The 23,446-nt window shown below is 37.7% G+C and overlaps 2 protein-coding genes across 4 annotated transcripts in view; one reads left to right on the top strand and one right to left on the bottom strand.

The window, feature by feature from the left end:
- LOC127872763 (dihydroxyacetone phosphate acyltransferase-like) overlaps positions 1–1,055 on the bottom strand; it is a 48,579-nt gene extending 47,524 nt beyond the window's left edge. The window contains exons 1-2 of one of the 3 annotated variants that reach the window (XM_052416146.1): positions 934–1,055; positions 650–690 (exon numbers count right to left, since the gene is read on the bottom strand). In XM_052416146.1, coding sequence (XP_052272106.1) covers positions 650–686 — 37 coding nt within the window. In that variant the 5' untranslated portion in view covers positions 687–690; positions 934–1,055. Of the gene's footprint in view, positions 1–649; positions 891–933 lie in introns of those variants that run through there. The other 2 variants (XM_052416145.1, XM_052416144.1) reach the window with 2 other exon arrangements.
- A 1,803-nt stretch (positions 1,056–2,858) lies between these two features.
- Positions 2,859–23,446, top strand: part of LOC127873646 (uncharacterized) — a 31,643-nt gene continuing 11,055 nt past the window's right edge. The window contains exons 1-7 of the mRNA XM_052417531.1: positions 2,859–3,050; positions 10,260–10,367; positions 11,682–12,809; positions 13,214–13,359; positions 17,604–17,734; positions 19,519–19,645; positions 22,934–23,182. Of these exons, the coding sequence (XP_052273491.1) occupies positions 2,973–3,050; positions 10,260–10,367; positions 11,682–12,809; positions 13,214–13,359; positions 17,604–17,734; positions 19,519–19,645; positions 22,934–23,182 (1,967 nt within the window). The 5' untranslated portion in view covers positions 2,859–2,972. The remainder of the gene's footprint in view (positions 3,051–10,259; positions 10,368–11,681; positions 12,810–13,213; positions 13,360–17,603; positions 17,735–19,518; positions 19,646–22,933; positions 23,183–23,446) is intronic.

The raw sequence follows: 23,446 nt of genomic DNA, 5'->3' as shown, positions 1-23,446 counted from the left end.
CATTTTGAAAGTTGTTTATGCTATCTGCCAAGAAGTTTGATTAAATTTAACAGTAAAAGCCATTGTAAAACATAAATCCTGATATTAACATGGATATAAATAGTTCAACTGATGTTTGAACTGCCGTAACAAAAAGCAGGAGCTTGACAAATTTGCATACAAATGAGACTTGGGAAAAGGGAAAGTGCCAGCAGACAAAGTGTAAAAAGTTTTAAATAAGGTTAAGTTCTGAACATTTAAATGAAAATATTGTTAAATTTGGTAAAAGAACATGATTTTAATGGATAACAACAAGTTACCAAAATATTGGTCATGATCACAAGTAAAACTGTTTTCTGACAGCAAATGTTAAATGGGTCATTAATAATGACATGTGATCAGCATTTTTGGGTGCAATCAAGATACTGTGGAAATAGAGACATTGCCTGGTATACCTATGCTGACTATATATCCATGCTTGGAAATGTATAATAAAAATATAATCTTGCCTCTGTCAATTGTCTTTAACTTACTTGAAACAAATGCTACTTAATAATTTCGCTTACAACCCATATTTAAATAAAAAATCATCATAAAGTGTTATTTTAAGGGGAGGGGCAATTTGAGGCACTTACCCTGCTAAGTGACTCGATTTTTTTATTAGATTTACCTTTGATAATCCAAGCATTTCTTGATTGGTCTGTCATTTTGCTGTAACAGAGCGACAGATTTAGTGCATGGTAATTATTGGGTATTAGGATTTTAACGGGGCGCCAAACATTACATCCGAAATCCAAAGTGCAACACGTTTTGTTTACATGTGTGATAGTTTTGACACCGTGAGATACACTGTAAAAACGAACGATTTGATTGGTTGAGAATCGTCGAAAGATAAAAGCGGAAACCATTATCAATAAGAAAATTTAGTAAAGCAGACTAGCCATCGTAGTTTACTTTATTTAAACTAATTGAAGCTGAAGTATGATATGCTATACACCATATATCTAAATGCGCAGCGGCTATTTGCAGCTGATTATAATAATAAGTAAACAACAGCGAATATCTGTTGTTGTTGTTTTAATGGTGACCGGCTTCTATGCATTACAGCTAAAACGGCCACAAGTGCAAACGGCTTTAGCTTAAAACGCCCAGAGGTAGAGCTGTGCGGTTAGACAAGTGACAGGTAGTACATGCGCTTGTTACCTGGGCGACTCGGGTTAAATCCCCGTTCACGGCAGCAGGTTATTTTGTTTGATGGTCCCTTCGCCGCACAAGGCCACGCCGAAAATTCAATATCTTACACTCACAAAACGCATCTAAGAATAGCAGTTATAATTCAAAATTCGTGAGTTCAGTTTTTGAACTAAGTCGAATGCTGTATTATACTCCGAGTCTTCACATTTTAATCTCAAGCTTGAAAGGAAAAGAAGCAGCAACTGAGCTCTCACCAGTCTTCACACTGTTCTTTCAGGCCTCGTTGGACCAAGGAACCATCCCTGATGACTGGAAAACCGCCAAGATGTAGTGCCAATATAAAAGAAAGGGGACCGCAGTAAAGCAGTGAATTACAGACCTGTCTCACTTACATATTTAGCATGCAAGGCACTTGAACACATTGTCACAATCTCAATTGTGTAACATCTGGACAAAAACAACATTCTTACAGACGCCCAACATGGTTTCCGTAAACGCGGATCCTGTAAGACCCAGCTAATCCAGACAGTCCAGGATCTTGCACGCAACATTGTTGCCGCTGGCCAGACCGATGTCATTCTATTTGACTTTTCGAAAGCATTCGATAAAGTCCCCTACCAAAGCCTGCTAACAAAGCTCCAATTCTATGGAATTAGAAACAACCGTCTGGAATGGATCAACAGTTTCCTAGGAGAGCGGAGCCAGAGGGTAATCCTGGATGGCAGCAAGTCCGGAGATGCACCTGTTCAGTCCGGAGTCCCCAAGGGCAGTGTCATAGGACCTCTCCTGTTCCTGCTATTTATCAACGATCTACCTGAATATGTATCACCAGAATCCACCACTAGAATGTTTGCAGACGACTGTGCTCTCTACCGCCACATCAAGACAGATGAAGATGCTGGAGCCCTACAACAGGAAATTGAAGGCCTTCAGAGATGAAGATTGGCTGATGGAGTTTCACCCTCAAAAGTGCCAGATACTCCACATAACCAACAAGAAAAATCCTATTAGACAACCCTATAACATGCATGGACATATATTAGAAGAAGCGGACACAGCTAAATATTTAGGCCTCAACTTCCAAAATTCACTCAGCTGGAATCATCACATTGGAATCATAACAAGAAACGCCAACAATGCCAGATCATGCCTACAAAGAAACATCCAACAATGCACCCGAAAGACCAAAGAGCTATGCTATTTAACCCTGGTGAGGCCAATTATTGAATACTCCTGCGTCATCTGAGATGGTGCAACGCCGAACCGCTAGGATGGTCTTCTCAGACTACAGAAGGACCAGCAGTGTTACAGCTAAGCTCCAGCAACTAGGGTGGCCATCTATCCAAGAGCGCAGAGCCCATGCAAAGTTTGTCATGATGTACCGCATCGTCAATGGTCTTGTTGAAGTCCCTGCATCCAACCTCACTGCCATCAGCTCCGCAAGAGGTCATGGACTCCACTATCTGGTACCATTTGCTAGAACCCGTTACCAAAAATCACTCTTTCCAGACACCATTCGCCTCAGGAACAGCCTTCCCCAGTCAGTAGTCAGCTGCGCAACCATCGACAGCTTCAAGATAGCAGTGCTACCAGTGACCACAGGTACTTGAAAATATTTTTTGGGTCCTTATATATATATATATATAAAATAAGAGTAAAAGAAGCAGGGTACCAGAATACCCTTTCAGCTACTCTCCAGTAGTAATAAGAAGATAAAAAAGTGAAGGCTTATTTTCGCGGAAAAAAATGTGGCACTGTAGTCTTGCAGTCTGTTGTTAATATAATTGTTGAGTTTTAAAATGAACACACATTTAACACTTGTTGTCCTTTGGGCGTTAATTATGACTGTCATAACAACAAAGGAAAATGACAAAACTGTAAGTTTTATTTAAAGGTTATGTTACACTAATTCCGATTCCCATAGGGTCCCATTAAATAAAACTGACAACTTTCAACGCATTTTTCTTGCCTTTACGATGTATCATTTTTTCCGAACCTGGTATCTTTTTGAAGATGGATCTGTCCTCTTCCAATAATTGCAATCAAAAACATACCGTCTTGCAACTTCTAAGAAAGTAAATCGCTGTTGAATGCACCCACCGTAGAAAATCGTGTTTCGGAAGCCTATTTTCTACAAAAGCCCCACACAATAGAAAAGACCCCCCCCCCCCCCAAAAAAAAAAAGTTCATCTTTAAAGTTAGCTTCCATTTCCAGTCATAAAAGTACTCCAGACACATACAGGATATTACAAATAACCACAAAAGACATGTCTCACATTGTTAAATGGCTTTTATTCAAGAAGAGAAAAGGAACTCTTTTGAAATAGGCACTACCACAGAGGGATACACAATGATTTAGTGTAATGTAACCTAAACAAATGACATGAAATTGTATGTTTAATAATGATATGTTTTCTTTTGCTCGATGTCCATGATGTCTGATGGAGTACTTCTTAATGTACCCCGCGATCCAGTGTCCATTCTAGACCCAGGCTTCCTGAAAAGGCCGGACGGCCGGTCTTGTCCGGCAAAATTCTTTATGGTCTGGCGAAATTTCTAATATCGCCAGTCCTTGTGACAGGCCAAAAAAATTGTGACTAAATACAGGAAAGTCTAATACTTGCCCAAAGAACGAAAACACCCCTTAAGAATCCCTCTTTTTGTGAATTTTGAGCCTTTTTGTCATTAAGAACACTAACGCGTCACTAGTTTATAAGAGTGCTCTCCTTTTTTTTTTCAAAAACGTCAATTTTATTGGTCCCACATATTACCACTTATCCAATTACAAACGTTGTAACAGAAACTACACATGAAAAAATGTTGTTGCTAAAGTTTCAATGGCGCTAGACAAGGCCAGAAAAGAAAGCTAAGCGATGAGGAAATAAAACAAAATCGAAAGAATATGAAGCAAAACAAGTAAAAAGAACTTCTCAAAGAAGTGGCAGTCTGACAGAAGTTGTCTGCATTATGACGAGTCACAATCAATATGTTTTGTGACGTATGTTGAAACGATCCAGTACGGTGCAAGTCCTCTTATCAATGCATAGTCATGTTATGTTATTTTGCTTTGAGTCTGACTATAATTTAAAGCTGTTGTCCATCATACACTCTAATCACAAGAACACGCAAACGTTTAGTTAAATGTTACTTTATTCTTCAATTATAAACTCACGCTGTTCGGTCAGGTGAATTTTTGTCCGGACAGGCAAACTTTTCCATCAGCCTGTCCGGTTGACAGGCACTTTTTGGGACTTTTCAGGACGCCTGTAGACCTCCCAATTTGCGCTATTTTTCCTAAGATAGCGCACATTTTCAGAATATGTGTGAGGAAATTCACACGCTTGATATCCAGAAAAAATGTTTTGAAGATGTTTTGCCAAAAATTTTGAGAGTAAATTAACAATCGTCTGTCAACTACATGTATCTCTTTACTGAACTTAAGATAGATGATCGTTGAAAAGAAAAATTAATATTGGCCAATAAGTGCGCACGCTTTGATTGAGCCCCAGCACCCATCACAACCTGCAGATCAATCGTGCAGATATCATAAGCGCGTGGTTTTGTTGGCTTACCATACTAATCAAACCCTATGTTGTACACTTCTACGATGAAATCATGGCCAGTTACTTAGAAAACAGATGATGGCAACCAGGTGTAATCCTTGTGGAAATTGTGCATTTCATGCATAATATTGTGAAAACATTCTATCAACCTGTAAAGCATTTTAACACATAATGGTTGAATTCATTACAAACAACTGTTAACGTTTTCTTGAATTCTCAAATGTGCATAATTAAATTTTTAATATGAAAAACTCTTCTGAATTTTAATGTTAACAGGATGGTCAAAAATTCTAGCATCAAGTAAACACTGCGAGTTTATTTTGTGTTGATCCTTTTTCTTGATAAAAAGTGTGCTAAAACCTTGCTGCATGTACACCCTCACCTCATTCCCACGAAAAGCTTCGATTTGTTTCAAACGTTTGTATCTCCAAGCCCTGAATATCATGACAGATGTGCAAATCAGCAAATGTTTATTTTTTATTATTGAAAATGATACAGAAATATCATGGGAAAACCTAGCTATTTTCTTTTTATTCAAGTCAGTGCAATACTATGAAAAGTGCTGTTTTATAATTTAACAACAGTAATCATAGTACTTCACTGACCTGACAGTATGTAATGATTTTTAAGGTAAAACAATTAAACATTAAAACTAGAACGCATTAAAATGGTATTTGATAATTGCCCCCTGTTTCTGAAAACATCCCCCTATTTTTCAAAGTGAGGGGGCTTTCCCCCCTTCTTTTGGATTTCTAGAATAGACACTGGGGTACTGTTAAGTATACCTAAATGTACCCGGGTACAGAAAATATACTAAAATTACCTGGGAATTAAAACGCCGAATTGGTCATTGTCATCTCATTTAATTAAATTAATTATGTTCCTATTATGTTCATTGAAAATTGAATTTTTCGGTGGATAGTGCATCTTTCTTGATTTTGGGAAGGGTGTGGTTTTCCATTAAGGTAAAACATTATAAACAAAACAGAACAAAAGGAAAACAGTTCTAGAAGTAAGCTTATTATTTTGGGGAAAATTGCATCATTTGAAAAAAATTCTCTTAGAGGAAGGGGCCTTTCTCTCAGGGGGAAGGGGCCTATATAAGGCCTGTTTTAAAGGAGGAAAAGAAGCACTGGTTGAACCACAAGAAAAATGTACATCAATCATTTTTTTTATTTAAATAAATCATACCATTTGAAAGCTATGTTATTATAATCTACCTGGTCTTATTCAAAACAATTATCAAACAACAGACTATTGCAAAAAGATTGTTCAGCCTCTTGCTGGGTTTAACAGTTCTTACGATTCAGGTATGTTCCTTAAATAATTTAAAATGATATTCAATTTGTCAAGTGCAAATGCTTTAAAGGGGCCTTTTCACGTTTTGGTAAATTGACAAAATTATGAAAAGTTGTTTCAGATTTGCAAATTTTTGCAAATTTTTGTTTAAGATATGATATTTGTGAAGAAACAGTAATACTGAACATTTACCATGCTCTAAAATAGCCATTATATGCATCTTTTGACGATTTAAAAGCCTGGAAATTATAAAGCGTTGCAACGCGAAATGATTAAATAATTTGGAGAGTTCTGTAGTTGTTGTTATATTTTGTGAGGTCAGTGGTTCGAGCCCTGTTGAGGGTTACTTTTTAGCGTTAGTGATCGCTTTTTGTCTGTCGTGTGTCGTCCGTTGTGCGCACTCAACATTTGCCTTGTTAACTCTCTAGAGGCCACATTTATTGTCCAATCTTCATGAAATTTATTAAGAAGATTGGTCTCAATGATATTTTGAATGAGTTTGAAAATGGTTACGTTTGCTTTAAAAACATGGCTGCCAAGGGGCGGGGCATTTTTCCTTATATGGCAATATATGGCTATAGTAAAATCGTGTTAACACTCTAGAGGCCACATTTATTGTCTGATCTTCATGAAACTTGGTCAGAAGATTAATTCCAATAATATCTTGAGCGAGTTCAAAAATGATGCCGGTTGGTTGAAAAACATGGCCGCTAGGGGGCGGGGCATTTTTCCTGATATGGCTATAGTAAAGCCTTGTTAACACTCTAGAGACCACATTTATTTTCAGATCTTCATGAAACTTGCTCAAAAGATTTGTCCCAATGACATCTTGGATGAGTTCAAAAATGGTAACCTTTGCTTGAAAAACATGGCTGCCAAGGGGCGGGGCATTTTTCCTTATATGGTTATATATGGCTATAGTAAAATCTTGTTAACACTCTAGAGGCCAAATTTATGGTCTGATCTTCATAAAACATGGTAAAAGGTTCATCCCAATAATATCTTGGACAAGTTCAAAAATGATGCCGGTTGGTTGAAAAACATGGACGCCAGGAGGCGGGGCATTTTTCCTTATATGGCTATAGTAAAACCTTGTTAACACTCTAGAGACCACATTTATTTTCCGATCTTCATGAAACTTTCTCAGATGATTTGTCCCAATGATATCTTGGATGAGTTAAAAAATGGTAACCTTTGCTTGAAAAACATGGCTGCCAAGGCGCGGGGCATTTTTCTTTATATGACTATATATGGCTATAGTAAAATCTTGTTAATACTCTAGAGGCCACATTTACTGTCCAATCTTCATGAAACTTGGTCAGAAGATTGGTCTCAATAATATCTTGGATGAGTACGAAAATGATGCCCGTTGGTTAAAAATCAAGGCCGCCAGGGGGCGGGGCATTTTTCCTTATATGGCTATACTAAAACCTTGTTATACCCCCACTAAACGAAGTTTAGGGGGTATATAGGAGTGAGCTTGTCTGTCTGTCGGTCGGTCCATGTCGGCTCTCTAATTCAAGTAGTTTTTATTCCAATCTTCACCAAACTTGATCAGAAGGTGTATCTTCATGATATCTAGGCCAAGTACGAACATTGGCCTTGCTGGGTCAAAAACGAGGTCACTGGGCCCCTTAGTGCGTTTTAAACATTGAGCATGTTGTCCGCTCTCTAATTGAAGTAGTTTTCATCAGATCTTCACCAAACTTGGTCAGAAGTTGTATCTAGATGGTGTCTAGGTCAAGTTCGAATATGGGTCATGCCGGGTCCAAAACAAGGTCACTGGGTCACTTATTAGGTTTTACACATTCAGTATGGTGTCTGCTCTGTAATTCAAGTAGTTTTCATCCGATCTTCACCACACTTGGTCAGAAGTTGTATCAAGATGATGTGTAGGTCAAGGTCAAACATGGGCCATGCAGGGTCAAAAACCAGGTCACAGGGTCACTTAGTCCGATTTAAACATTGAGCATGGTGTCCGCTGTTTTTTGTGAAGACAACATGCAAAATATTCTGTGTCAATGCAGCATGTGGGGGTATTTGTCACGTCTGTGACAAAGCTCTAGTTATCACTCTATAGGTCACATTTATTTTCCGATCTTCATGAAACTTGGTCAGAAGATTTGTCCAATGATATATTGGATGAGTTTGAAAATGGTAACCTTTGTTTGAAAAACATGGCTGCCAAGGGGGTGGCATTTTTCCTTATATGGCTATATATGGCTATAGAAAAATCTTGTTAACACTCTAGAGGCCACATTTATAGTCTAATCTTCATGAAACTTGGTCAAAAGATTCATCCCAATAATATCTTGGATGAGTTCAAAAATGATGCTCTTTGGTTGAAAAACATGGCCGCCAGGGGTGGGGCATTTTTCCTTATATGGCTATAGTAAAATCTTGTTAACACTCTAGAGGTCACATTTATTGTCCGATCTACATGAGCTTGCTCAGAAGATTTGTCCCAATGATATCTTGGATGAGTTCAAAAATGGTTTTGGTTGCTTTAAAAACATGGCCACCAGGATCGGGGCATTTTTTCTTAAATGGCTTTAGTAATACCTTGTTAACACTCTAGAGGCCACATTTATTGTCCAATCTTCATGAAATTTGGTCAGAAGATTGGTCTCAATGATATCTTGGATGAGTTTGAAAATAATTATGTTTTCTTGGGAAACATGGCTTCCAAGGGGTGGGGCATTTTTCCTTATACATGTATGGCTATAGTAAAATCTTGTTAACACTCTAGAGGCCACATTTACTGTCTGATCTTCATGAAACTTGGTTAGAAGATTCATTCCGATAATATCTTGGAAGAGTTCAAAAATGATGCCAGTTGGTTGAAAAATAGGCTGCCAGGGGGCGGGGCATTTTTCCTTATATGGCTATAGTAAAACCTTGTTAACACTCTAAAGGCCACATTTATTTTGCGATCTTCATGAAACTTGATCATAAGATTTGTCCCAATAATATCTTGTTATCTCAGTCGAGCGACTTACGGCCTTTCAGGCCCTCTTGTTTTTTTTGTTTTTTTAATTGTATTCTTGATTTTTTCCTAGAGCTTTTTAGATCCAATGTTGACATTTATCATTATAAAGCATTTAATGACAAACTTAAGTACATACCAAAATCTATAAAAAGGCCCCTTTAATTTATTTTCCTGTGTATTATTTTGTTTCTGTATCTATAATTTTGTTGGTCATATAAGGAGTTTGTCTCGCAATCAGTTTACTACATTAATGTTCAATACCACTCCAAAATGGCTGTTACCAGAAATGATGGAGTTTATTTACTGATGTGTTCCTGTTTTGGTGATGTCTCTTAACTGTTTAGATTCAGAATCAGATTAAGAAAGGCTTAATACTTAAATAGTGATCTAGTATAATGACCTACTGGGGACATTATTTCCTCCTGTGGACATGAGTTGCTCAGTCATAGCCATGATCTAATTATTGGATAAAGTTATGTTAGTAACTTTAGCTTGAAGATTTACAATGATTCAGTGATCTTTTAGTTATAGTTTACAACTAAGTTAAATTTTAAAATGGCCATGACTGCCAATCTGGTTGTAAAACTGCTCAAAGTAACAACAAATTAAGTCGCCAATAGTAATTTTGGCAGGAATAATGCTGTTTCAAAATAATTCTTTGTATAGAGATGTTATAGATTTTTCATGATAAATTATTAGTAATTTTTTTTGTGGCATTAGACCATGATTGAAAAAGACTATAAAATATTAGCATATCTGTTGGCAATTGCGTAGTAGTAGGAAGCTGAATTGGACCTTGAATTTTGCATAGTGACACATATTTTGATCTTAACAAGCTTTTCATGTGATAATTAAAAGCTTTTACGTATCAAGATTTAAACATGGTAAATATATCATGCTAGCAATGAGAAGTAGAAAATGCGAGAATACAAATTTTATTATAATGACATAAAACCAAGGTTCACAGCAGTTATTACAATCTGGTAATTTATCTTATATTACGCTTTTAGGCACACAAACAGTTAGAAATTGATATTTGACCAGAAAATGTGTAATTATTTAATTGCTAACTTATTAATTTACAATATAAAATTATAGGTGATATACAACTGAGCATGTTTTTTAAATTGAACTTATTTTGTCAGACTAAGTATGTTCATGTAAAATCATGTATTTATAAGTATTTATATTTCGTTTATAATATATAGTTAATGTATAATTTATCATTCTTTCAGGTCGATTTTATTAAGAAGGAAACTGACAAGTTACTTAAGAAAGGAGTTCATTGCACATTGAAGAAGTTTTCTTTTCGCTCACTGGACAGTTTGAGGCTTGAAGCAAAAGTAAGTACCGGTACTGGTGAATTAAATTTTTAGACTTTAATTACAACAGAAGTTCTAGTAATAATATAATTGTAACATGATAATAAGAATAAGAGGAACTTTTGAGTTGTCTTGCTTGAGCAAATGGGCTTATTCACAGATTTTTCAGAATTTTGAAAAATGTCATTTAATGAATGTACAAAAAAACTATGTTAGTTTGAAATCAAGAAAAAAAGAAGCCACCCTGGTATTCAAACCCAGGACTTCAAGAAGAACAGGCTGAAGTGCTACCATAATACCACACAGGCTTTGAATGCAGTTTATATGTCATGTTGTTTAGTTTTCAATTAAAAACATGACAAATGCTTTATTATTTTCTGATTTTGATTGTTATAAATGAACAAACATGTATTTTGAACATTTGTCCTAGTCAGGTATGTTATTTTGCTTGATTAAAAACTCCGAATGCATACATTGTTTTTTGAACCTATGAGATTTTTTTATTGTTAGTTTTCCAAACTGTGAACAAGTCCTTTAATAACATATTGAAAGAATTACCGTATAAATACAACAGAAAGAATTCTTTGTTCTACTTTCATGCAAAGAAATGTGTAATGACTTTTAGTTAACTAATCTCATTTTGTTAACCAGATTTTCCGAAGGAAAAAACTGGTTATTAGATTGGCGAATGCGTGCGGGCTGGCAGGCGGGCGGGCGGAACAAGCTTGTCCGGGCCATAACTATGTCGTTCATTGTCATATTTTAAAATCATTTGGCACATTTGTTCACCATCATTGGACAGTGTGTCGCGCGAAATAATTACGTCGATATCTCCAAGGTCAAGGTCACACTTTGAGTTCAAAGGTCAAAATGGGCAATAAATGAGCTTGTCTGGGCCATAACTATGTCATTCATTGTGAGATTTTACAATTATTTGGCACATTTGTTCACCATCATGGGACGGTGTGTCGCACGAAAGAATCACGTCAATATCTCCAATGTCAAGGTCACCACAACTTAAAATAGATTTATTTTGAAACAAACTTACAAAGGGGGTTAATTTTGTTTGTTCATTTCAAAAGTTCAGTTTGAGTTGTCTCCCTTAATCAGATTTTTTTTCACAATGAAAACCTGGTTTTGTGACAATTTTGTCCCTTGTTGCTATTGAATTTATCATGGCATTATTTTTTGAGCTGAAATTATAATGATGGTTACAGGTATGGCTCAACCAAAACAAACATCTTCAAGCAAAGCATTTTTGTTATTTATTTCCAGTATTTGTACATGAAAACACTATTATGATTCTGAATGTAATAATGTTGTCTTTTATTACAGGATGTTTCAGTAACACAGCTTTGTATCTTGGAATCTTTCAAAGACAAGCAGTTTGAATCATCAGGATCTCTCTGGTCAACTCTAGGGACCATCTATAAGCAGCAAGGCCAGGAGTCTGCAGCTAACAGGTGCTTTAAACAAGCCAAAAGTATCATGGGGCCTTATTCGGAATACGTCAAGGAATGGTCTTTCATTGGGCCCTTTGTGATTGGCAAAACAGAAGTTGATGGGGATCCAGTAGAATCTTTTGGAGGAATCAGAGAAGTGTCTAAATTTCGGTTTAAGAAAAATGCCAAGATGTATTCAGAACTGTCGTCTGGCGGGGAAATAAATTGGATGTTTATTAAACAAGCAGGGCCTGATAAAGGGATTCAGGTCCAGCCAAAGATTAATTGGAATGAGCTTGTGAATAGTCTAGGGTCAATGGGTATAACAGAATGGCAGGGGTGGTTGGTAGGGGAGTTTGCAGTCAATGAAAAGGGACTTGACCTTATTGTTCAGTGTCTAGGTCCTCATACAGTGTTCATTGACGATGTTCCAGTGCCTGGAGATGTTTATCACAGACAGAAGTATTGGTTTGGTGTAAGTGTAGATCAAGGCCTTCATACAATCTACATTCGTGTGCGTACTAAAATAAATGCTCAAGTCCATTGCCAATTTACGACTGCCAGAAATGGCTTTGAACTTTTATCACCTAACTTTCTCCCAGATTTGTTGGATGGACAACTTTTTGGAAAGCACCTCGCCGTTCCAGTTGCAAACTATGACAGCTCAAATTTTGTGAAGATTACAAAGGTGACATTAAGTGACATTGAATCCAAGATATCTGATGTAAGTGGTAAACTGGATGTGAAAATGTTGAATCCCAGTGTTTTGATTGCGCCTGGACAAACGTATGCCTTAAATCTTGTTCTCTATTCCACCAGTTCCTCAGACAAGCTCATTTCTCATTGTTCAGAACCAGAATCCCCTTGGGATATAAGATTAAACTTAAAGGTCACAACATCTATAGGTGTTTCATCGTTACCGATAACGATTCGGTGTAGGAAAGGGAAACAATCTTTCTTGTTCACATTCCGCGACCATGATGGTTCCATACAACACGCAGCCGCTATTCAGCCATTAGAGGTCAGGATCATATTTGTTTTTATGTTTTAAATAGTTTTTTCTGTGCTACTGTTACATTTGGATGTGGAAGAAATGTTTAATATTCTTGAGTATTCTTTAATTATGAGTAAGACACAACATAAACTGATCTTGTGTCATTTTCATATGAATTATTTGAAACTTACAGTTTGGAAATGTCATTACTTTCACCCTATTATAAACCTTTTGAAATCTTTAATTGTGATCTAACTTTGCAATCAGCATAAATGTGTTGAAAAGCTTAGTATTAAATTGTATTACATGTATAACATAAAATGGACCTATATTAATAAGCTAATGCTCTTTCAACAATAAAATACATGGAAAAAATCTTTGTTGAATGCTCACCAAGATGTTGTAATGTAATTGTTGTTATATATTTCCAGCATTGCCCCGGGGATGTTTGCCCTACAGTGCTTTCACTGCATGGTACCACGATTCCCCCACAGAACCAGGCAGACTCCTACAAACACATGGTCGGAGGGGAGTTTGTGTTTGGCTTTCCTCGAGCATGGACCCTAGCCCCTACCAGGTGATGGGGCTTTTATAAATAACAGGACCTATACTCATAAAATCAAATAAAAAAGAAACATTGAGGTCATACATTTCTTTACAGTTCATCTTTCATATAAATGTTATTTCTATTTATTTCTTGGTATTTGAAAACCATTTATACTTAAATGTGAGGGTTTTTTATTCGAAAACCATCCTTATAATCCTTATATTGATCTATATTTATTCCCACGCTTTTCGAAAAGCGTGGGGATTATGTGGTTATCTCCGCCGTCTGTCTGTCTGTCAGTCCGTCCTGGCCACTACCTCCTCCTACACTATAAGCACTAGAACCTTGAAACTTACATACATGGTTGCTATGAGCATATGTGTGACAGTGCACTATTTGGATTTTTGATTTGACCCCTGGGTCAAAAGTTATGGGGGTTTGGGGTGGGACAGGTCAGAGATTTTCACTCATTTTACTTACAGCATGCGGCGTTGCATGGGATACGCGTGGGCCTCTGCCACGCCATTTTTAGCTCACCTGAGCACAACGTGCTCATGGTGAGCTTTTGTGATCGCCTTTTGTCCGTCGTCCGTCATGTGTCGTCAACATTTTGCCTTGTGAATACTCTAGAGGCCACATTTATTGTATGATCTTCATAAAACTTGGTCAGAACATTTGTCCCATTGATACCTCGACTGAGTTCGAAACTGGGTCATGCTGGGTCAAAAACTAGGTCACAAAAAAGAAAAACCTTGTGAAAACTGTAGAAGTCACATTTGATGCCCAATCTTCATGTAACTTTGTCAAAATGTTTGTATAAATAATATGTTGGTTGAGTTAAAAAATGGTTCCGGTATGTTGAAAAACATGGCCGCCAGGGGACGGGGCAGTATTCCTTATATGGCATTAGAGAAACCTTGTGAACACTCTAGAAGTCACAATTTTTGCCCAATCATCATCAAACTTGGTCAAAACATTGGTTTCATTGATATCTCGGACAAGTTCAATAATTGTCCAGATCGGTGAAAAAACATGGCCGCCAGGGGGCGGGGCATTTTTTCTAATATGGCTATATAGGGCTATTGTAAAATCTTGTTAACACTCTAGAGGCCACATTTATTGTCAAATCTTCATGAAATTTGGTCAGAAGATTCATCTCAATAATATCTTGGACGAGTTCAAAAATGATGCCCTTTGGTTAAAAAACATGGCAGCCAGTGCGCGGGGCATTTTTCCTTATATGGCTATTGTTAAACCTTGTTAACACTCTAGAGGCCACATTTATTGTCCAATGTTAATGAAATATGGTCAGAAGATTTGTCTTATTGATATCTTGGATGAGTTAGAAAATGGTTACGTTTGCTTAAAAAAACATGGCTGCCAAGGAGCGGGCATTTTTCCTTATATTGCTATATATGGCTATAGTAAAATCTTGTTAACACTCTAGAGGCCACATTTATAGTCCGATCTTCATGAAACTTGGTCAGAAGATTCATCCAAATAATATCTTGGACGAGTTAAAAAATGATGCCGGTTGGTTGAAAAACATGGCCACCACGGGGGCGGGACATTTTTCCTTACATGTATATGGCTATAGTAAAACCTTGTTAACACTCTAGGGGTCACATTTATTTTCCGATCATCATGAAAATTGGTAAGAAGATTTTTCCCAATGATATCTTGTATGACTTCTAAAATGGCATTGGTTGCTTTAAAAACATGGCCACCAAGGGGCGGGGCATTTTTCCTTATATGGCTATATATGGCTATAGTAAAACCTTGTTAACACTCTAGAGGCCACATTTATTGTCCAATCTTCATGAAATTTGGCCAGAAGATTGGTTTCAATGATATCTTGGATGAGTTCGAAAATAATTGTTTGCTTGAAAAACATGGCTTCACAGGCGCGGGGCATTTTTCCGTATATGGCTATAGTAAAATCTTGTTAACACTCTATAAGAGGCCACATTTACTGTCTGATCTTCATGAAACTTGGTCAGAAGATTCCTCCCATTAATATCTTGGAAGAGTTAAAAAATGATGCTGGTTGGTTGAAAAACATGGCTGCCAGGGGGCGGGCATTTTTCCTTATATGGCTATAGTAAAACCTTGTTAACACTCTAGGGGTCACATATATTTTCCGATCTTCATGAAACTTGGTCAGAAGATTTGTACCAATAATATCTTGTTATCTCAGGTGAGCGACTTTAAGCCTTTCAGGCCGTCTTGTTAGTTTAGCTTTTATTGAAAAAAAATTATTAGAGTAAAGGTATCAGGTACAACTTTCTTCTTAGAACATAACAGATATCTATTAAAAGTTGAATTTATTTAATGCATTGTGTTTTTTTAAACCTTAAACTTTAATATTGATGATCAATGCCCTCAATTCTGACAGCATAGCAACACTGTTTTCAAAAGTTAACTGGTTTTAAATATGTACCATTGTTACATTTTTTGTAAATGTTCAATGATCTAAGAGTTTCTGTTTTCAGCTCACCTGAGCACAACGTGCTCATGGTGAGCTTTTGTGATCGCCTTTTGTCCGTCTTCCGTCGTGCGTTGTGCGGCGTCAACATTTGAATTGTTAACTCTCTAGAGGCCACGTTTATTGTCCAATCTTCATGAAATTAGGTCAGAAGATTGTTTTCAATGATTTCTTGGATGAGTTCGAAAATGGTTACCTTTGCTTGAAAAACATGGCTGCCAAGGGGCGGGGCATTTTTCCTTATATGGCTATATATGGCTATAGTAAAATCTTGTTAACACTCTAGAGGCCACATTTATTGTCTGATCTTCATGAAACTTGGTCAGAAGATTCATCCCAATAATATCTTGGACAAGTTTGATAATGATGCTGGTTGGTTGAAAAACATGGCCGCCAGGGGGCGGGGCATTTTTCCTTATATGGCTATAGTAAAACATTGTTAACACTCTAGAGGCCACATTTATTTTCCGATCTTCATGAAACTTGCTCAGAAGATTTGTCCCGCTGATATCTTTGATGAGTTAAAAAATGGTTACCTTTGCTTGAAAAACATGGCTGCCAAGGGGCGGGGCATTTTTCCTTATATGGCTATACATGTATATGGCTATAGTAAAGTCTTGTTAACACTCTAGAGGCCACATTTATTGTCCAATCTTAATGAAACTTGGTCAGAAGTTTTATCCTTATCATATCTTGGACAAGTTCGAAAATGATGCCGGTTGGTTGATAAACATGGCCGCCAAGGGGCGGGGCATTTTTCCTTATATGGCTATAGTAAAACCTTGTTAACACTCTAGAGGCCACATTTATTGTCCAATCTTGATGAAATATGGTCAGAAGATTTGTCTTAATGATATCTTGGATGAGTTCGAAAATGGTTACATTTGCTTGAATAACATGGCCGCCAAGGGGCTGGGCATTTTTCCTTATATGGCTGTATAAGGCTATAGTAAAATCTTGTTAAAACTCTAGAGGCCACATTTATAGTCCGATCTTCATTAAACTCGGTCAGAAGAATCAACCCAATAATATCTTGGACGAGTTCAAAAATGATGCCGCTTGGTTGAAAAACATGGCCACCACAGGGGCGGGGTTATTTTCCTTATATTGCTATAGATCTAGTTTAAACTTGTTAACACTGTAGAGGTCACATTTATTTTCCGATCATCATGAAACTTGGTCAGAAGATTTGTCCCAATGATATCTTGGATGAATTCGAAAATGGTTTTGTTTGCTTTAAAAACATGGCCACCAGGGGCGGGGCATTTTTTCCTTATATGGCTATATATGGCTATAGTAAAACCTTGTTAACACTCTAGAGGCCACATTTATTGTCCAATCTTCATGAAATTTAGTCCGAAGATTGGTCTCAATGATATCTTGGATGAGTTTGAAAATAATTATGTTGTTTGAAAAAAATGGCTTCCAAGGGGCGGGGCATTTTACCTTATATGGCTATAGTAAAATCTTGTTAACACTCTAGAGGCCACATTTACCGACCGATCTTCATTAAACTTGTTCAGAAGATTCATCCCGATAATATCTTGGATGAGTTAAAAAATGATGCTGGTTGGTTGAAAAACATGGCTGCCAGTGGGCGGGGCATTTTTCTTTATATGGCTATAGTAAAACCTTGTTAACACTCTAGAGGCCACATTCATTTTCTGATCTTTGTGAAACTTGGTCAGAAGATTTGTCCCAATAATATCTTGTTATCTCAGGTGAGCGACTTTGGGCCTTTCAGGCCCTCTTGTCTTATATAATACAAAAATCCCATGGTATCATGCAGACATGGTGCTCACAATTGGGAGGGACCAGGGTTGTTGACAGCCATGACAGCGCTGGATAGTTTGTCCTCAATGACCAGGGACTGCAACTGGATCCAAAACAAAGCGGATAGCAAACATGTGGTGTATGCAGGTTGGTTTGCTAGTGATTCTAATTGGACGTTTATTTTACAATGATAATCTTACTGGTAGGTACTGAAAGTTGTGTCAGTGATTTTTTTTGCTTTTATTATGCCCCCCCCCCCCCCCAAATTTATTTTGGGGGGAGCATATAGTCGCCGCTTCGTCTGTCCGTCCGTGTGTCCGTGCGTGTGTCCGTCCTTGCACAATTTTTGTGCGGGCTATTTCTCAGCAACTAATGACCTGAATTCAATGAAACTTTATGGGAAGCTTTACTACCAAGAGGAGATGTGCATATTATCAGCGGGTTCTGGTGAGATGATTTTTTACAGAGTTATGGCCCTTTGAAATTTTCCATTAACTGTACATATAGTGCAATTCTTGTCCGGGCTATTTCTCAGCAACTAATGACCGGAATTCAATGAAACTTAATGAGAAGCTTCACTACCAAGAAGAGATGTGCATATTATCAGCGGGTTCTGGTCGGATGATTTTTCACAGAGTTATGGCCCTTTGAAATTTTCCATTAACTGTACATATAGTGCAATTTTTGTCCGGGCTATTTCTCAGCAACTACATGTAATGACCGGAATTCAATGAAACTTTATGGGAAGCTTCACTACCAAGAGGAGATGTGCATATTATCAGCGGGTACTGGTCGGATGATTTTTCACCGAGTTAGGGCCCTTTGAAATTTTTGAAATTTTCCATTAACTGTTCATATTGTGCAATTCTTGTCCGGGCTATCTCTCAGCAACTAATGACCGGAATTCAATGAAACTTTATGGGAAGCTTCACTACCAAGGGAAGATGTGCATATTTTCAGCGGGTACTGGTCGGATGATTTTTCACAGAGTTATGGCCCTTTGAAATATTCTATAAAAAAATGATTGTCCCCCGAACTACTGTGCCCTCAAGACGTTTCCTTTTATCTGAATATATAGTGCAATATTGTGACAAAAGAAACCTTTGAGGAGCATCACCGGTCTCCGACACTTTCTTGTTTGTTACAGCCTGTGCCATTTGGATTGGGAAAATTAGCGTGATTAACCATGAAATTGGGAAAAATATTGCGATAAACCATGAAATTGTGAAAATTTAAGCATTATAAATATGATTATAAGTAACAGAATTAAAATTGTTTTTAGTGCATGTTCAGGGGTGTTTCTAGCCAATTTTAGAAAAGGAGTCTGGTCAAATTCGGATTGTTTTAACTGATAAAAGTGGCAAACTTGTGAATTATCAATCAATTAAAGATATATATTTTGTTGGATGTTTAAATAAAAAGTTGAGATCTAGAGTTAAGAAATCATAAGTCATAAGAGACTTCTTTCTTAAAAAAAAATAAATAAAAAAATTGCGGGGGGAAATGGTGTTTTTTGGGGGGAAATTTTGGTCAGCTTTTTGGGAAAAAAACATTGATTTTTGCAATTGGGAAGCAGCCAAAAATGGGGGGTACTTTTTAGCAAAAAAAATCACTGTGTGTATATATAGTGCAGGTATTGCCAAAAATGGTCATACTTGGGAAAAAAGTATTGTCTTTGTTTAATTTAACAATAAGGAATCCATTTTGCTCAACTTTGTGTGTCTTAAAATTGTCTTTATTGGAAACATGTTAACCCATTGTCCAGACTGCACTCTGGCCCTGGTCTCACTATTCAAGTAACTACTGTCTAAATGTACACTCCCCCTGGCAGCTTACTCATTAGGAATTCACTTTGCGGGGCATGTAGCGACCCATTATCTAAACCCCACCATTCAAGTAACTTATGTACAAAAGTAATCTCCCCATGTCAGGTCACTCAATGGGAGGTCACGGGGCGTGGCATGTAGCGACTCATTTCCCAGACCGAGCCCTGGCCCTGGTCTCACTGGCCAGCTGGATCAAGAAGGAGGAGTATGGGGATAGCAACCTCTTCTTCAGGTAAATTGAAAAACAGATTCATTCTTGAAAGACAGGGGCTAATGCATGTGTGTAAAGTTTTGTTCCAAACGCACAGGCTAATCAGGGACAACACTTTCTGCTTGTATAGTTTTTTATACGCCCGTATAAAATACGGGACGTATTATGTGAAACCCCTTGGCGGGCGGCGGGCGGGCGGCGGGCGGGCGGCGGGCGGCGGGCGGCGGGCGGAAGGCATCACTTTGTCCGGACTCTAATTCAAATTGTATTCATCCGATCTTCACCAAACTTGGTCAGCAGTTGCATCTAGTTGATATCTAGGCCAAGTTCGAATATGGGTCATGCCGGGTCAAAAACTAGGTCATAGGGTCAATAAGTGCATTTTCAAAGGGGCCACTTTGTCCGGACTCTATTTCAAATTGTATTCATCCGATCTTCACCAAACTTGGTCAGCAGTTGCATCTAGTTGATATCTAGGCCAAGTTCGAATATGGGTCATGCCGGGTCAAAAACTAGGTCATAGGGTCAATAAGTGCATTTTCAAAGGGGCCACTTTGTCCGGACTCTATTTCAAATTGTATTCATCCGATCTTCACCAAACTTGGTCAGCAGTTGCATCTAGTTGATATCTAGGCCAAGTTCGAATATGGGTCATGCCGGGTCAAAAACTAGGTCATAGGGTCAATAAGTGCATTTTCAAAGGGGCCACTTTGTCCGGACTCTATTTCAAATTGTATTCATCCGATCTTCACCAAACTTGGTCAGCAGTTGCATCTAGTTGATATCTAGGCCAAGTTCGAATATGGGTCATGCCGGGTCAAAAACTAGGTCATAGGGTCAATAAGTGCATTTTCAAAGGGGCCACTTTGTCCGGACTCTATTTCAAATTGTATTCATCCGATCTTCACCAAACTTGGTCAGCAGTTGCATCTAGTTGATATATAGGCCAAGTTCGAATATGGGTCATGCCGGGTCAAAAACTAGGTCATAGGGTCAATTAGTGCATTTTCAACGGCGCCACTTTGTCCGGACTCTAATTCAAATTGTATTCATCCGATCTTCACCAAATTTGGTCAGAAGTTGTGTCTAGATGATATGTAGGTCAAGTTCAAATATGGGTCATGCCGGGTCAAAAACTAGGTCACGAGGTTACTTAGTGCATTTCAAGCATTTAGCATGGTGTCCGCTCTCTAATTGAAGTAGTTTTCATCTGATCTTCACCTAATTTGGTCAGAAGTTGTGTCTAGATGATATGTAGGTCAAGTTTGAACATGGGTCATGCCGGGTCAAAAACGAGGTCACATAGTGCATTTCAAGCATTAAGCATGTTGTCCGCTCTTTAATTGAAGTAGTTTTCATCTGATCTTCACCAAATTTAGTCAGATGTTACATCTAAGTGATATCTAGGTCAAGTTCAAATATGGGTCATGCCGGGTCAATAACTAGGTCTTGAGGACACTTTCAAGCATTGAGCATGGTGTCCAAAACCCTCGAACGGGCGTATCTTGTGACAGTTTGGCACTCTTGTTTTACGTATAAACAAAATTCCAATTTTAGGCGGAATGTGTTATTCCTGATTAGCCTGTATGACTGCACAGGCTCACCTGGGATGACACTCTACGCACATGCATTAAGCCTTGTTTTGTGTATTTTCGAGTTAAACAGTCTAAGAATGAAGCATTTGACTTTAAATTCTTGTAGGAATCAACTTATTTTGACTTGTCAAGCTCTAGTCGACCATTGATCAGTTTAAAATTGAATGGCTAATCTTTTTTTTTTACAATTTTTCAAATAAACCAACTTGCTATATCACAGTTTTATTTGATTTATTGTCCCCTACAGGTGAAACCGGAGGGGACTTATGGTTTGCGCTCAGTGTGTCAGTCAGTCTGTCAGTCCGTCACACATTTCTGGATCCTGCGATAACTTTAAAAGTTCTTCATATTTTTTCATGAAACCTGAAGCATGGATAGATGGCAATATGGAGAGTATGCACGTCATTTCATTTCGTTCCTACGTCAAGAATTCTGGTTGCCATGGCAACAAATATTTAAAAAATAATAATTTACTGACAATGGTGGAGTTTCACCGGTAGGGGACAATATTGCTTGGCAATCTCTTGTTTATAATATGATTATAAATGTCTGTACTGGTAATTACTATTGTATGTTCAATTTGTGTATGTCAAGCTTCCACAGAAACAGTGTATTTCTGCTTAGCCTCTGATGTTGCTCTTTTTATGCTCCGGCGGAGCATATAGTTGCCAGTTTGTCCTTCCTTACTTACTTCCTTACTTCCTTCCGTCACACTTTTGCTACCGTTTCTCATAGCGCCTTCAATACTTTACCAATTGCTTTCATATTTGGCATGTAGGTACCTTGCATGGACTTCTACCTTTTGATGAGGTTTGAGGTCACTGGGGTAAAGGTCAAGGTCACCGAAGCTAATAATAGACTTCCTTCCGTCACACTTTTGCTACTGTTTCTCATAGCGCCTTCAATACTTTACCAATCGCTTTCATATTTGGCATGTAGGTTCCTTGCATGGACCTCTACCTTTTGATGAGGTTTGAGGTCACTGGGGTCAAGGTCAAGGTCACTGAGGCTAATAATAGACTTCCTTCTGTCAAACTTTTTCTACTGTTTCTCATAGCTCCTTCAATACTTTACTAATCGCTTTCATATTTGGCATGTAGGTACCTTGCATGGACCTCTACCTTTTGATGAGGTTTGAGGTCACTGGGGTCAAGGTCAAGGTCACCGAGGCTAATAATAGACTTCCTTCCTTCACACTTTTGCTACTGTTTCTCAAAGCTCCTTCAATACTTTACTAATCGCTTTCATATTTGGCATGTACATACCTTGCATGGACCTCTACCTTTTGATGAAGTCACTGGGGTCAAGGTCAAGGTCACCGAGGCTAATAATAGATTTTTTAGGTGGTTATTAACACATAGATTGACAAAGCACATCATCGGGGAGCATCCATCAGTTTCACTGATATTCTTGTTTCATTTTTAAGTCACTTATATTGATAATTTCTACAAGCCCTTTATCAGTTTTGGAACTACTTTTTTCTTTGCATTGTTAATTGGTTGTTAAATAAATGTAAGCACTTGTTTAAAATATGGTGGCCATTTAAGGTTAATGAGATCTATACCTAATGAGAATGGTCTTAAAACTAATATTTAATGTTACATCTGTAGAGTTTTTGCCAAAAAACGTTTTAAAATATAAGTCTCAAAGTTCCTAAATCAATCCATTACCTCACCTTTACATTCCTAATGTATTTCTTCTTTTAATCATCCAGGCATGACATTGCGACCAGTCATGTAGATCCAGCCTTGAAGAGCATTCTAGAATCCTGTATCATTGAAAACGATGCTGACCAACATTCTGTAAACCTGGGTGGGGTCCCAGTTGTTGGGCGAACAGGAGCTATTGATCGCACTGTTCACCCATGGTTCCTACGTCGCATGTATCGTCTGCTGAGTGAGGAAGGGGTCAAGGTCAACTATACAGAGGTCAAGGACAAGGAACATTGGTGGTGGGACACAGTGTAAGCTAAAGTGATATTAAAAAAACATTTATGTAGTGTGTTTTTTCTAAGCAACGATAAATAAGCGCAATATATTTATTTTTCTTATTCCCACAGACATTATCTGAAAATAAATTAAAAAACATACTGTGGTTAAAGACCTGACATAAACTTGAAAGATGAATTTTTGTTGATATACATCAGATGACCTATATGTGCATTATATAAATTGCGGCTTAATGAAGGAAACAATCCTGCTATTCCGTAGTTACAACAACATTAATA

Source organism: Dreissena polymorpha, chromosome 3 (assembly GCF_020536995.1).
Source record: "Dreissena polymorpha isolate Duluth1 chromosome 3, UMN_Dpol_1.0, whole genome shotgun sequence".
NCBI classification, from domain to species: Eukaryota; Metazoa; Mollusca; class Bivalvia; order Myida; family Dreissenidae; genus Dreissena; species Dreissena polymorpha.
Note: the sequence above shows the minus strand (reverse complement) of the source record. Positions and strands in the feature narration are given on the sequence as shown.